The 16,365-nt window shown below is 41.6% G+C and overlaps 1 protein-coding gene across 1 annotated transcript; it reads right to left on the bottom strand.

Annotated features, from left to right (window-relative positions):
- Nucleotides 1–634: 634 nt before the first annotated feature.
- Nucleotides 635–12,990, bottom strand: rgma (repulsive guidance molecule BMP co-receptor a). The gene is made up of 4 exons (XM_031731253.2): nucleotides 12,428–12,990; nucleotides 8,651–8,766; nucleotides 6,696–7,213; nucleotides 635–3,668 (listed from the first exon to the last, which is right to left on the bottom strand). The coding sequence occupies exons 1-4, from the start codon at nucleotides 12,439–12,441 to the stop codon at nucleotides 2,976–2,978; spliced, it is 1,341 nt and encodes a 446-aa protein (XP_031587113.1). The 5' UTR covers nucleotides 12,442–12,990; the 3' UTR covers nucleotides 635–2,975.
- Nucleotides 12,991–16,365: the final 3,375 nt, after the last annotated feature.

Raw genomic sequence — 16,365 nt, 5'->3', positions numbered from 1 at the left:
GCTTCGTTTCCTGCAGATAAATGTGAATGGACTAATAAGACAGAAAGGCTGGATCAGGGTTCTTCAGTGCAACAGCAAACCTCAGTGTTATTTTAGATTCATTTGGCTCTTCCAAACAGGATAATAAAATTTCTGCATCAGACTTTGATGTCCATACCTATTCAAATTCTTCCTGGGGCTTTCTGGTGACCACCACAAGGGTCAGAAAGACATGTTTTATGGACATTTTGAACTCAAATTTTATGTAATTTACAGCAAACCAATTCTGGCCTTGAGACTTCTGTATGGAGTTTGTACGATCCTCCTACTCTGTCTGCATAGGATGTTCAGTAAATTGTCAATTCTATATTATTTATTATGCTTGTCTCTATAAATTGTGGATACACCTGAAACTTCACTTTTACATTTAACCTTTTTTACATTTTAAATATATAAAGCTCAGAAATCCAATTTTTAATATCGATTTTTAACTCCAAAGTCAAAACTTGTTTTTTTTAAAGAAGTTTTAACATTTGCTCACATATCTACAGCAGGGGGCAGTCAAGCACTGCAAAGTGTAGGCAGAAAACCCACTTGGGGTGGTTTTCAAAAAATGCTTTCAAACTCACGCCACATAGGACAAAAGGAGAGCTGATAAACGAGACATCTTCCTTTTATTTAATAAATAATTTACATTATAAACAGCTGGCATGTGGGATCACATTTACAACACAGTTTGATCTTTCTGGCATTTCCCCCCATTCAGCTATTTTTTTGTATTTTTTTTTAAACCCTTACAAGTCAAACAAAAGAGCTAAATGTCAAAGAAAACATAAAGTGCTTTAAACTCAAAAACATGAACGCCCCAAAAAAACACTTTGCAACAATCTCTTCTGTGGGTAAGGTGGGCAGTCTTGTTTGATACTAAACAACTAACGTTTATCACTGCTACACAGACCAATGTGTACACTGTACTTAGTAAAGACTAATCTGTTCTGTGGCGTTCATGTTTTTGCAGAAAGACATGAAAGAAAAATCCCTTTTCAAATTAAAGAAAAAAAAAAAGTTCACATTCACTGAAACATCTTGTGTACAAAAAACTGGAGTGATAAATTCAAAACACAACAGGTAATATACAAATTTAAACTCAACAATACACAAAAACCATGTACAGTCTCACATTACACATGTAGAACCATTTACTGTGAAACACACAAACACAAATTACGTCTATCAACACAAGATTCAACATTACAATCATCAGTTTGCTGTATGTGTTTTTTTTTTTTCTTTTCCTTTTTCCCTTTTTGTTGCCGTCAAACTGCACTGATACATATTCCAAATAGCAGTAGTAAGGCCTGCCAAATACTTCAGTGTAAAAAAGGATAAATGACCATTAAACTGCCCCAGCGGTAACGGGACCTACGGGGGAGGACTTGCACACTAAGATACTGCAGCTGAGAGCCAAAGTTCAGCTGGAAACCTCGAAGCTTTATTGTGAAACACAAGAAAAAGCAAAAAGTGAGACTGCAGTAACAGAAACCAATGCTGCCTTTACAGTATGTGTTACTGTAATTCGCCCACAAACACGAGTTATATACACGGTTAGGAGTCGCAAACTGTTTTTAAAGGACTGAAAGATGAAAATTCAGCTGTTTGGAAAAATGTTGGCACAAGGGCTTGTTCTTTGGCAATGACTTAAGCCATGAAATCACGTCTACAGACATATGCTTATCGTTTACTCACTAAGCCACAGTCAGCTCAGCACGCTGGTAGTCTATAAAAATGCTCAACTGACTAGAGGTGATGTCTTTACAGCGAGTACTAACGGCATCTACACCACTGACGCTTGAAACGGAGATTTAAATTCACAAAATACTCTCGAGGAGGTGTCGGGCTTTGATTGGCTGCTCGACCTTCTGTAAACGCTTTAAGTGCCCTTAAACAAGTTTGCACTTCTAACCTTCTTCTTCGCTACATTCACATAACCGACTTAAAAGTACAAACGCTGTCTGATCCACATGCTGACGCATGTCGTGTGACGGCTCAAAAGGAGGGGAAAAGGTTGCATGACAGTGAAAAATGACGTGCAGATGACTATTTTTGAGTTCCCTTTTTGGAATTTGCTACTTGGCTGATAAAGAGTCCACTGGATGAACTCGAGTGCTTCATCTTTTTCTATTTCTGAAATTTTAGGTGCAACACAAAGACATGGGAACGGAGTTCTCCCGCTGGAGGTTTGTTGTCTGGAAACTGCTGCACGCACAAACACAAAATTAACCACAGATGCTGAATTCGGCACACATATTGTACTAACGCGCACACACACACACACACACACACACACACAACCTAACAATATGACCCATTAATCTCCACAGCAGACAACTGGAGACGCTGCTCTGACATCCTTTTGGCTGAGTGTTTCTTCCAAAAGGCTCCGGCTTTTCCAAAGCTGGAAACTAATCAAACATAGAGCTGCTTCTGGCCTAAGGTTAACAAAAGCCCCTGTCAGGTCCTCTCGTTTTGCCACATGAGCCATAGAGCTTCACTGGCTTGGCACCAATGAAGGGGGGGGGGGGGGGTTTGGGGTCAGAGGAGGGAGGATCAGCAAACTCCTCTTTCTGCAAAAGATCATCTTGTCCAGCTTCCCATAGGTATGCAGGCCCCATTGAGAATGTGGGATTTAATCCCAGGTGGATATCCTGAGCTCCGGGGTAGCTGGGCTCTCTCACTGCTGCCCTCTTCAAAGACCAATCCAATGAAGCAGCTAAATACGTGTGATGATAGGTGGGAGAACGCTGAGCTCGTCCTGTCATTAAGCTGACGTCAAGACACGACAATAGCACTAAAATGAGACTTGGGTCGGGGATGACCTACTTGCAAGCTACCTGTCAAGTCACAGAACCAAAGCAGAGAGGAGCCGATGTAGGACACAGCGATGGTACTCTAATGCTTCTTGACAGACACACCATGAGGACACTGTTGTAAAGAGACTATAGACAGACTGTCCACAATAACACAGCGAGGAGGTTGACGAGGAAGACTGAAAGTAAATTTCTGCCCTTCTGTTCTGCACCATTCATTTCGGCATCCTTTTCAAAGATGTGGTATCTTTTGCTATTTGAATGGAGCATTTTAACATCCTCAAAAGCGTAGTAGGCTGCCATAGTGAAGTTTATGTCTCCAGACGAGAGGAGGTCGAACACGCAGGAATGGAAATAGAGATCCTCCACTGGAAGCCGCTCTTTGCACTTGGTCTTTGCAGACTGGTAGGTAAAGCCGTGGGCACCGGTGCTGCTCCTGGTCCTGCTGACGCTGTGGGCCTCCGCCGCTCGAGCTCTGAAGTTCCTAAAGTCGATGCGCTGGTTGGCGGGACAACCGTGAAGACACAGGTACAAGTCCTGGTTGTCACCTTCCTCCACAGAGTTCACAACTTCTTCCGGCATCCGCACGGCAAAGGTTAGGTAGCGGCCTACCTGCCGGACCACGATGGTTGTTCCGATGTATCTCGCCTGAATCTCCACATGCTGCCCGGGAACCTTCTCCACCACACGCAGGGTGTTCGCTCCGTAGCGGTCGCCTCCGTTCTTCGAGCCGTCTGCAAACGCAGCCGGCAGCTCATCTGTCTCCGCGTGGTACATCTTCTGGTCCACACATTCCTGGAAGTTCTTAAAGATGATTGTCAGCTGCAGAATGGAGAAAGAAATCTCATCAATACTCAACATTAATTTTACGGTCAACTTTTACGATTCTCAGGAAGTTATCAGTGACCATTCCCCTACCTACTCACGTACTAAATCCTAGTAAACTGCAGTAAATGTAAACATCGGAATGAAAACGGGAAGTGCTTATACTTTTGCATTAAGAACAAGTTTGTGCAATATGTGCCATCTACCACAACGCCCCACTTAAGTGTCACATTTCAGGGCTGGCTCAACATGAGGGAGGCCAAGGCAAACGCCTTCAAAAAACACGAGTCTCGGCCATGTAAAAATCAGGCCTCAGTTTGCAGACACAAAGACGATCCATTCATAGTACTGAAAAACCTGCCTGTGAACCCCCAGAACTATGCTCCAGGGAGTGGCGTCGGGCCAGGACACAGCGATATACTCTGCAGCTAATTAAGTGAGACTGGCCAGGACTCTGTAAGCTTGGTTTCATCAGGACACCAATGAGCCTTTGTGTGAACAGGGACGGCCTAGGAACTGGGACGTCTGCTCATTTGAGACAGGGGACACAGGGTGGGGGTCCACAGTATACTCTTTAAGCTTGACAATTCATCTGCTGCACCAGCTCTCTCTCCCTCTCTCAATTTCCTTTATCCAAGCCACAATAACTTCTGCTTTTTCCCAGTTTCCTTCTTAAATGTTTAATAAAAGCAAACAAAAGAAAAAGGCCTGCCTTATCGCTCTACTGGTATGAAGATGGAAATAACCAGACAGTTTTATTTGCTGTAGCGAGAGCTATGTACCAACACGGAGCTCTGCTAATGCAGATCTTATACCAGAAGGGCCTTGTTTGCACAGGTGGCATTGGCTGCTGCTTTGTTTTCCCTTTGTCCAGAATCATGATCTTTAAAAAGCCGTCTCATTTGCTTCCAAGAATAGCAGTACAAAAATGCAATTACTTTACAAGCTAAACCCCCCCCCCACAAATGCTTAATAGAGTATCATTAGAAACCTTGATTACAGAAAATTATAGCTTCTACAAATGTGATTAGGGACAAAGTCCCTCAGCAAACGACTCGGGTCCTCAACCAAATGCTGCTGGAGCATTGCCAAGTCTAGGCCAACTCCTATGTTATGGCCTCCAGTTTGACCATTTTAGGGGCTGCCATCCAAACTAACCAATCCACTATTCAACAAAACATCAATAATGACTTGTGCACTGCTGATAAATCTGAAAGAAAATATCTCATAATGTGGACAAAATAATCTGCAGTTCTGTGCTCACTGTGTGCTACAATAAGAAGCCCAAACATCAGATTGAGCTCAACAGAGAATGAAGCTTCACATGCGACAAAGCACTGCTGTTTTAATACTAACATATGATTCATAAAGCTTATCAAGATCTATGAGATGAAGAAGCCCAGCCCAACAAATCTGAAAGATCTTGATAAGCTTTATCAAAGATCTTGATTGTAAGTATCAAAAGATTTTGATAAAGCTCATGGAGCCCTTTGAGATTTGCTGGATTGAGCTTCTTCATATCCTAATTTAGAACTCATCCAAATACTAAGTGGGATCCACAGTGTGACAGGAACACAGGCCCACAGCACCTTTCAGACCACATGAAATTTACTATTACACCTGTATAATAATTTGGCAATCTTATGTGCAATAATGTGTCGGGTGGGTGGGGGTGGGGGTAAATAAATAACCCATCTTTTCAAAAAGGACCAGCAGGTCTTCCTGTAATGCTGATCTAATGCACGTGTATGTAACACGTTCCCCAAGCAGATAAGACAGCAGGGCAGTAAGAACATCTACACACCTGCGGTCTCTGCAGCTGCCCATGTATATGTCAACAAAAGGAAATCATCCCAGCTCTTCACACAGACAGATATATGTGCAGCTGGTTAATCTGTACTAACATTTATTAAACCCTACCTGCATCATTGCAAGGATCAACAAATTATTATCTTAAACCACCTTTTCAAGTCACCTACAGAAAATGCTACAAAACCCAGTTTTGATTGATTGACAGTCCAAATCCTTACATACCATATATTTATACAAAACCAGGTAATGCTTCCCATTTTAAAAGCTGTACCCAGCACATTTTTGTTACTTAATTGAGTCAGTGATAATAAAAATTGTTGATTACCCCCCCCAATTATGGAGCTAACACAACAAAGACAAGAGTCTTTTTCTTAACTGTGCATCAACCAAAAATTGTTCACCAAATTTTGAACCACTGCTTAGCAATGTGTAAATGGTCCTTTAATTGTTAACAGCGGCCCTAGCTGGCTGACTATTGGCTCATCCCAGCGATGCAACACACATTGCATCCTTTGAACTTCTTCAAAACACACTTTTAGCAGCACAGCATTTAGTCTGCACAAGGTCTTTTATTTTGAAGAGTGACTGGATGATTGTATACCATTCCTGTGTCAGACATCTTGCCCTCCTTTTCTGCTCTGTGTAGCTTGTAGCGTATTTTTAGTAACACAGAGAACAGAATCCCTTCTAGAATACTTAGTACAGCACATTTTGTGGAATAATAAACATTAGCTTGATTAAGGATGATAAGTTTGGGCATTAAGCCTCAATAACAATCCGCTGAAGTTAGCTGTAGTGCATCCAGTGCAGAGTGTCTGTGGGGTACTCTGCATTGTCACAAAAAACTAGCACATGGACCCTCTTAGATAATGGAATGTACATCACTCAGATGCAAGCAGACTGACTGGATTCAGAAAGAAAAAAACTATCATCACTGATGAAAAATGCAATCATTGTTTGTCAGTGGTGCTACTTTCAGTCATTATGCAAATGTACCGTTTATAAGGTTGGGGAAACCTGCAGTCAGCTGAGACTGAAGGAGTCACTTGGATGAGTGACGAAATGTTTCCGCGACTGAAAACGCTACGTCCAGAACAGAATCAACTTTTCGGGATTTCCTTACCTGGATGAGCATGCATCAAGACATATATTCAAAGCCTTAGCCAATCAGCTAGTGCTGCAGTCATACACACGAACAATAGAGAGTCTCACCTTGCTTGTGGCAGTGGCGAAAGAGCCTGGTACTACAGGAGTGTTGGTCACCTGGACGGACAAGTATTTGTTATGGATGAGTGGCCAGGCTCCTTCCACCTTACATGTCTGGAAGTCGTCGCCAAAGGTTCGGAGGTGTGGGTCTCCAAAAAAGCCACAGTGGGTATAGTTAGGTGGGGCCGTGTTGCGTGGAAGACTGCGCTCATAGTGGCACACTTCCGGGCCATCAGAGCGTTCTTGGCTGTCGGTCATAACCGGCGGGGGTGCTGGAGGAAGCGGGGTCCGGGTACGTGGATGGGAAGTCGGTCCTTCCTTGGAGCAGTTGTGCTGGCTCATTAGGTCCTCTATGCCATGCTGTGCAGAGTGATATGTCAAGTCACCCCTGCAGGTACGTGCGGTCCGACGTACACAGCTGTTGTATGCCCGCAGAGCCGTGCAAAACTCCTCCTCCGGTCCAGCGTTTGAGGTGGAGGCCCAAAATTCAGAGTTGCACTTGAGGATCTTGCACTGCAGGCTCACTGTCAGGGAGGAACAACATCCAGTTGGAGCAAAAGTAATAAAGTCATCTAGAAACATGATACTTTAAAGCACACAGATAAAACACTCTCTATGCAAAAGGCTACTGTTGTTCCTCCTTAAGTTAACCATTTTCTTTGTGCATACTATACTGTAAATTATAAATACAATCATCTATAAAATATATAACAATTCCAATAACATTAGATGTAATTTTCATCCAATATATACATTTTATATGATGTAGCCACAAAAAAAAAAAGCTAAGCCTGGAAAGAAGGTAGCTTCGCTTCACTTCCCTTTCACATCCAGTAGTTTCCATTTCTCTCTCTTTATATGCACAGGTTAAAAACTCGATTACCGATATTAATCTACACCATAACCGATTAATAACACTACTTGTCTCTGGTCTACAGCTTTGCTGCAATATCCGGCGAACTTTTGCACCAATGCTACTTTAATATTTCCCAGGATGAATCATTGCAACACCATGTTTGAATAGCATCACCTTCGATTAATAAAGCATTTATTTATTTGAACTGGCTGTGAGAGGTTTCCGGGGGGTGGACTACCAGCACTTTGAAGTCAAACTTTAAACAACTCAAAGCGTCCACACCACCCATCCACTTATCAAGATGGCAATAAACTAATCTTGATCTCAGCTATCAGCGTATTATCACTTTGTTGTGTAACGGCATGTGATCAAAGAGGAAAACCGATAAGGCTTTGCGCTAAGTGAGCTGAAAAAGTGACTGATTGCAGTCACACAAATATATAGTTACTTAAGATACATTATTGTGCTTCTACGGTGCAGTTCTCGGTTTGAAAAAACACTTTGAAGGAGCCAATGTGAAACCCTGAGACACGTCCCATCCCCCAACAAAACACTTTTGGAGAGCCGCATGCAGCTCCGAGAAGACCTTTCAGTGGTTTTAGTCTCAAAACTAATACCTGGCAAAATTTTCTTTTTAAATGTCAAGATTTCTAACATTAAAGAAATATGAAAAATTAATATTTTCCAATTTAAAAACAATTATAAACGTAGAAAGTAAACGCTTCGCTGCAATTCTCTAGATTTTAGTCACTTTTTCTATAGTTTGGTGGATTTTTAACTAAACGATAAGGACTATTATAAGCTTTCATACTAGTTTTCGGATTCCCGCTAAAACGTCACTTTTTTTTGAAAAATAAAAACCTGTGGTTCAATAACAACAATGATACAAAATACAATATTTCGGCAAATAAAAAGTAAATAAATCAGGCAACTTTGGACGCCAAGGTGGGGAAAAAATCAATGCTAATAACTTCTGGAGTTTGCTAGCACTGTGATTAACAAAGTTACGTGAAGTCATGTAAACCGTGTGTGTTGGCGTAAAACGCGCCTGTTGTGTCTAAAAGGAAAAAGGAAGAAGAAGACAAAAAATATTTTTTTTTCTTACCAGAGGGGAAGAGTGAGAAAAGCACGGCGAGGACTCTGCACACTTCAAGCGCCGAGGGTCTCCCTCTTTCCCCCATAACCATCCATCCAGCTCGGGCTCGCACTGTACTCCTCTCCCTGGTCGCATTAAGGACAAAAAACAGTGGAGGACAGTTAGCTCAACTCGCCAAGCCTTCGCTAAGAAAACACTAGAAAGTCCATGAAAACGGTCTGAAGCTGGGGGTCCCGTCTTCTCATCACCGCCTGGTAAGAGGCTGTTTTGTTCCTCTCGTCGGTAAAAGTTTTAGCTTAAACAGCTCCAAGCAGGCAGGCAGGCAGCCGAGCTATCCTTCCTTTTAGGGAGTGCCGAGGAGGCAAAGCCTCTGCGGGCCATCGGACAAGCTGAACCAATCACGGCTGCCCGTTTCGCCCTTAAAACCCCACCTTTCTGCGAGACTCAAATTACACCTCAGTGTGCAGACTTGTTAGACGACGACCGACTTTTCATGACCCACAAAGTGGTAGTCCACACCGCCATATAAAAGAAAGATCTGATTTGTTATGAGATCACAACAACAACCGCACCGTTTAAAGGCTTGAAATGAAAACAGTGTCATGCCTCCACAGAGCGTGTGTGGGCAGATTAACAAGAGGAAAACCACAAACAATACGAACAATCATCAGTTTTTTTCTTCATATCACTTCTCGAAAAACTATACATCATTTGCATCACCTTAAAATGGTTGCTACAAGCCATGTTAACCCTTCCACCCAACATAGCCCACTGTGGGCAATGTGCAAAGGTATTATTGAACAAGATAGTCTCATTAGCACAAATAGCCAGGATTGAGTGAAAATTTGGGTCAAAATGATAAAGCATACATGTAATTGTGGGTTCATCTCACTGATTTGCTTACTAATTTCTCCATTGTGGTTTTTATCTAGGGAAAAACCCCCATCACAGATTCCCAGACCCTGAGCTGATCCAAAGATAATTGGGTTCCTGGTACACATAACAAAGAAAACCATTAAACTGATCATGTTTAACATGGTGGAACGAGGGAATGTTTGGAGATTATTTTAGCTTGAGGATCAATATCTGTATACTGACAAAAAGTTTAATCATTTAATAGCGTAGTTTACTAAAATGTTACCTAACTCCATGTATTCAGGCATACAATTCAATCATAAGTCATAATTTTAAAAACAATTACTAGGAGGGTGAAAAACAAATTGCACAGTATTTGTTATTGCAAATGTTATCTTCTTATAACCATGTTTCAAGGCATTAACTTCAAAATAAGCATTTAAGTATCCGCTATGTGTAATGTGCCTGTAATTATATGATGTAAACTCATCCTCAGGTTGTTAAATGACTTTAAAAAAAGAGAGAGAGCGAAACAGTGTGGAAACACTGCAGTTCTTTGATATCACAGCGGCCATAGTTTACCCAGCACAAGTCGTTTAAAGCACCCAGACATGAGGTACTCAAACTTACAGTGATCCCACCTGATCGTAAGAATTTTGATGGCATTTTACTACTTAATTACTTCACTGAAATGAAAACAAGCAGCCCCTCGTTGCAGTGAGCGTTTCTTCCATGTTGGTTCGATGGATTTAAAAGCATTTCTCCAAATGACCAGAAGTGCAGGTGTTGATCCGCTCCTCTTTTTGATTACCTTTGAATTGTGCTGATGACACATTTGTGGAGCATTTCATTTACAATAAAATATGTACCGCCTTGCTCAGGTTGTGGCTGGCTGTACAGTATTTTTCCACAGAGCACTGATTGTCTTTGTGGTTGCTGTCCCTCTCGCGAGTGATGGATATGTTCATGTACAAAGAGGTCCGAGCCTACACATGTTTTCAACAAGGGTGGCCCCCGTGCAGACTTATTCCAAACCTAATATACTGAGCATTCGCATCTGAAAGGAAGGAATGAGCGCAGCTGAAAGGTATAAGCGGCTCGGTGAAATGTTTTGATGAATTGTGGAATATTTTTGGATTGTAGCGTGGCTGCAGCAAAGGAATGAAGCCGTTCAGCAGCACTCTGAAGGGTTTGATGCAGCTTGTCTTAATCAGATGTCGGTCAGCTGCTGGGCAGAAGAATCCCAGTGATCAATCTGCAAAATGCACCAGATCTGAAAAACAGATGCTGCACATACATCACCTGTTGCAGACTAACATACAACATCCATATCAACCATCTACTCTCATTATGTGAAGATGTTTTTGCACTATTTGCCCATACTCAAAACAAATAGAGGAAATGATTGTTGTTGTCAGCGCTTTAGCCAACTAGTCATTTTTATGATCCGTTTATGGAGAACAAGCATGAATGATAGTTATCTGTAGTTATCCAGCTTCATTAAAGCATTCAGTTAATACTATTAAAAGTGAAGGAGAAACCAGTTATGTCACAGAGGGTTCGTAAATATCAATAAAAAGTCACGGATCTATTTCTTTGTCCAAAATGACCCCATGTATTCCTTATTCTGAATCACTAATTGTTTCAGCTAGAATACCAGATTAATAAATTACAGTATTAGTATCAGCTAATTTGATTGCTTCCAGTTTGATTAGTTAAATTATTTATCAAAGATGCTCTCAAATCTCTCACTGAAATTGAACCTCTTTGGGGTCTGGTGTATTTCCTGGGTGGGGAAATAGGAAGAAACTTCTGACATTTTATTGATTAATCGATAAATGACTATTAAAATAATCAATCAAAATGAGGTTAGGACATGTCTGTTCTAGTCACCACCTCTCCGAGTCAACACACTGATCACTGCATTGCTTAGCTTAGTTATGTTTTTATCTACAGCTCAATTATTTTGCTTTTTAACCACCATCATGTGCCGTCATATAAATGAGGACATATTTATCTGGGAGACCCTGTGGTCCACATGCTGTAACAGGTAGCGGTGACACAGTATAACAATAAAACATCTCTATAAATCCAGCATAATGGCTTTATGATGTGCTGCTTTAAATCTCTGATATCACCTGTCAAACCAGGTTGCTGGGGGAATTACAGCAGACAGTTTTTTAAATCCTCCCTGTGTAATCTAAATAACAAGCTGGTCCATCTCTTTTGTGTGCAGCGTTAAACTGGTTGCACAGGCCAACATATCTCTGTCCATTTATCTTTATCTCCACAGCCACAGGGACTGATCCTCTTTTCCAACAGATGGCGCTTGTTATGAGCTCTGATATGAAACCTCAAATCATGACACAAACGCACATGGCATTACGAGGACAACCAAACCTGTCATTAAATTTGAGCTTTGTGGACAGCTCGGTTATTGGTCTAATTACAGGTAGCTGTCACGCAGTTGGGATTTAAAAGGTGAAAAATCTGCATCCGACAGGCGCATTTGTCCTGTAGCACCGCTAAGATCATCATTTACTGCATGTTGGATTAAAGTGGCCTCAAGGGTATTTTTAGTTGGGAGTAACTGCTTTAAATCCAGACAAAATAACATATAAAATTGTGATTAATAGTTTTACTCCCAGTTGTCCAATAATTTAGAAGTAATGAGGCGTGTGAATGCATTTTTTTTTTTTTTTTTTTTTTTTTTTTTGGTGGGGGGTCTGGTGCATTTCAAAATTCAATTTTCTCCTAGTTTTTTCTTGTGTGACACTGGAAAAAGGATCCGGTTATTAAATCTGCAGAAATCCAAACACTCCGGGCAGGATGATAGGAAGACAAGACACATTACAGGGCTGAGCAGCACAAAACTGATCACACTCCTGCCTAATATGAGAAATAAGGAGTAAAATTTAGTCTCGAACCAACCTTGGCGACTGCATGGGCTCTCCGCGACTCTGGAGTCCTGGAGGACAGCAGCGAACAGGAGCGAGAGGGAAGCAGACTCCTTAAAAAAATCTCCCCCTGAAAACTACACAGCCAGTGTGTCACAGTAATCCGAAATCAAACGCACCCAGCGGCTTTCTGCGCGTAAAATCCGCCACTCTGCACATCATGTCCGCCGAACAGCTTCTCCAAGTCCGCGCTACAAGCAAATCAAAGTGTGTCCCCCCTCGCTCTTCTCTCTTTTAGTTGTTTTCTTTAAATTTAAACAACCACTTCTGGCACCCGGTGGCAGACTCGGATCTGTTCAGCCATCGCTTAACTCATTTGACTATCAGCCGATCGGAACGGAGACGTAATGATAGATTAAGTCCAGTAATTGGCCTCATCCGCGTGCCGAATTCAAATTGTTAGTTATGGGTCGACGTCGTGTAGGAGAAAAAAAGAAAGAAAGAAAAAAAAGCCCTGAAGGTAAAACTGCTGCTGCGTACGGCTCGATCCGCTGCGTGGATGTTGTGAAATGGCTAGTTAGAAAGTGTGAGAGAGACAATGATCGGCTCTGCATGACGCCGCATGGGAGCCCCAAATATCAGACCCCCCTCCCCTCTCTCTCTTTTTTTAAACTAGTCTTCATCTCTGATGCTTTGCAGCGAAAAGAGGTCTGCACTGAAAACCAGGCAGAAACGCAGAGAGGAGTTGAGCACTTTTTATCTTATAAAAAACCTAACTGAACCCATGCGTAGTGAAAACTCTGCTTTCAGTTAAACCAAATGCCTTTTTTTCTTTCTTTTTTCTTTTTTTTAACCAGGCAGTGAGGATATCTGCATTGCTTTCACCTCTGCTTTTACATACTCTTATTTCTGCAGTATTTGGATCAAGTTTAATTAGTTTAATTAGTCTCATTGATTGACAGCAAACAGCCCTCGCCAGATAACCTTTATCAGTCCCTTATCTTTGCAAATCACCAATTTGAAAAAGACAAATCCATAATAATCAGGATTTAATGGAGGATCAAGTGGACAAACACTTTGCAGCTGGGAGGAGGGGTTGAGGTGGGGTATGCTCAAAGGGCTGCAAGGAGCCTGCACCTGTGTTTTAGGATCAGGCTGCATGCAGGAAAATACCACCACAACCCCCCACCCGCTCCTCTCTCCTCAAGCGTTTCAAACCTCCAGCATAACTGTTTCTCTCTGCTCCAGTTTCCCTCGGACTAGCAGCATCTGAGCGATGCAGAAGAGTGGCCGAGATTTTCACCGTCTGCCGGAGAAAGCCAGCAGAAATGCAGAGCTGACACAAGCCTTTCCTAATGAGCTTCTAATTGCACCTTCTATTGACACTGATGCTGCTTGCACTGAGCCGCTGGCCAGAACTGTCACATTACATCATCCCTCGGTGCATCCAGCAAGAAACTGACCCCTGTAAATCCTCTCATTTTACTATCACAGCCCAGACCTGCCCTCTCCAGATGGCCACTGAGAGGCAGCACATTTTACATTGATGTAGCAGAAGAACATGAAAGAGTGACACCCCGGTGTGAAAAGAATGGCTTTAGAGGTGCTGGATGCCGGCCTCATCTTAAACGCAGCTGGTGTACACGCTGCCTTGCTGAGGTATTACGGCCAGTTAACACAACGGACCTGCTTTACATGTCACTGGATTATTATAATGCTTCAATTTTGTGTGTGTGTGTGTGCACGCGCGCCTCTGTGTGCCTGTGTGTGACAATCAGCTACGTAACTATTATAGGAACAAAATAAGCATTGGGTGACGCCTATATGCTCGGGGCGCTGTGTGATTTCCTTTAATAGTCTGTGATTTAGTCTGTTATAAAATGTGTTAAGCAGAAACTATATGGTAGAAACCAAGGAGTAAGTAAGAGAGACGAAAATGCCCGTGAGACTAATGTAAAAAAAAAAAAAAAGATTACAAGCTCCTTGGTCTTGGCAGAAACATTTATTCTTCAGACTTTGTAATGAAGAGATTATATATTTGTATATTTGAAGAAGACTAACTGATTCATTTTTGCTCAATCTTTCCCGGAGACCGCAGTTTTAAGAAAAAGGTTTCTGCTGCACGATTAATCATAAACCACGGAGACGATGTGGACAAATGCAGATGAGTAATTCTTGCTTCACTATCAGGTGATTTCCTCAGATCATCACATGCTAGACTTCCTCACTGCCGGATCAAAAGTTCAACTGTGAGATTCTTGGGACAGAACAGTTGCACGGTCTGTGATTTTGGTTCATAAATTCCTTAGAGAAAAAATGGTTTCTGTACATCTTTAGGTGATGTTCCAGTCTTTCGACACAAACTACATTCATCCACACGCGTTGGGCGTGGATGAACTGTGTAAGAAACCCCATCTATTGCAGTATTTCTGAGTCAGACAGGGATTAGTAAACATCATATGCTCGAAGTGACCTTCCGGACGCCTTCTGCACTCCTGCAGCATAACAATTAGGCCATCATAGCATTGCTGGGCTTTTCTTTTCAGAGGTGTCAGACTTAGAATTAAGACTGGACATCACTTTCTCGTGTTGATTTAATCAACAAATCAACACAAGAAAGTAATTTATTATCCACAAACGCAAAGAATTAGCTTGCTGCTTTTCTTTGTCTTGTGATGCTATTCTAAATAGCTTTGATTCTAATGGATTCTAATAACATCACAACAAACTTTGTGCTCTGCAGCTTTGCCATTTGCTGACAATATTAATTCAAATAGTTAATCTATTCTTTGGACTTTGCTAGACTGCTCTGCAATAATAATAAGAGCAGCAGCTGAGTATTAAAAAAAGAACGACAAAAAATGAAAAACATTAAAAATACATTTCTGACCTTGATGAAGCGTTTCTTTATATATTTGTGCAATTTTTGTGCTGGACTGATCAGGGAAATATTCGGCTTTGTTCACCTGAAACAACATTGCTAATGGATATTATTGTCTGTACAATATATTAGAGACACCTTTATTCCACAGACTCAGTTGTAGGTATAATATCTATATAAGGAAGCTATAGTAAATTGAATATGCCACTATGAGCTGACCTCATGTAAACGTGGAGTATTTTTAGTGTTTAAATTCAACTTGTAATGCAGGCAGAGGTTTCATACGCAATTACAGCAGAAGGGTATTAACCTGTGAGAGTCCCTTTAGTGTTCATTGATAATACAAACTGGCTAAGATCTATGTTTCATGTGCACGATTGACATTTAAAAAGAGGGGGTGGTGCGCACAGCAGGACTGTCTTTGGTAGTAAGGTGTGGGCATGAATTCAGAAAACTCTATTAAGGGCTCATATGGGAGGCTCAGATAATTTGTGGAATTACTGCCACTGTCTGAAACAATGCGGATGCAGGAGGCTTGCAAATTGGCCTGTTCGTGCACACAGACGGAGGGACTTGAATGTGCAAACGCTCACTGCAGATTCCCTCTCTCGTACTGAGCAGAGATAGACTGCAATCCAACAAGAATTATGCACACTGTTTAATTCCAGACATGGACTGAACTAGACAGAGTGTGTACAGTCCGCTAGACAAATAATTAGCTCTGCTGCTCAACAGAGCCGATCAGGCCAAATTTCAGGGAGAAACATTTGTGAATGGATAACTGTTTTTGACTGTGGATGATGAATCACTGTTCAGCACCTGACAGGGTTTAAAAAACAAACAAACAATTAAAAAAAACCCACTCATACATACACACTGGTGAGCAGCTATGACTCCATTTGCATGCACGATGCCATAAATGTATGCAAGAAAAGCTTATCTCAATAAAACAGCTGCCTTTTTAATTTCCTGCTTTAAAAATTCTGCACAAAAAATGAACAACAAGCTATATATTCAGTTTATGAATATAAAATTAGATAGGGCTCAACGGCGCTCTGTGGAAACGATGAAAATGTGTGCATTATTCTTAT

The sequence above is a fragment of the Oreochromis aureus genome, linkage group 7, assembly GCF_013358895.1.
Source record: "Oreochromis aureus strain Israel breed Guangdong linkage group 7, ZZ_aureus, whole genome shotgun sequence".
Classification (NCBI taxonomy): domain Eukaryota; kingdom Metazoa; phylum Chordata; class Actinopteri; order Cichliformes; family Cichlidae; genus Oreochromis; species Oreochromis aureus.
Note: the sequence above shows the minus strand (reverse complement) of the source record. Positions and strands in the feature narration are given on the sequence as shown.

What these genes read in the sequence shown, in the direction of transcription:
- rgma (XM_031731253.2), bottom strand. An exon ending in TTTCTCACTCTTCCCCTCTG is followed by an intron (nt 7,214 to 8,650) that starts GTAAGAAAAAAA and finishes CCTCCCTGACAG; the next exon opens with TGAGCCTGCAGTGCAAGATC. An exon ending in TCGCCACTGCCACAAGCAAG is followed by an intron (nt 3,669 to 6,695) that starts GTGAGACTCTCT and finishes TCCATTCTGCAG; the next exon opens with CTGACAATCATCTTTAAGAA.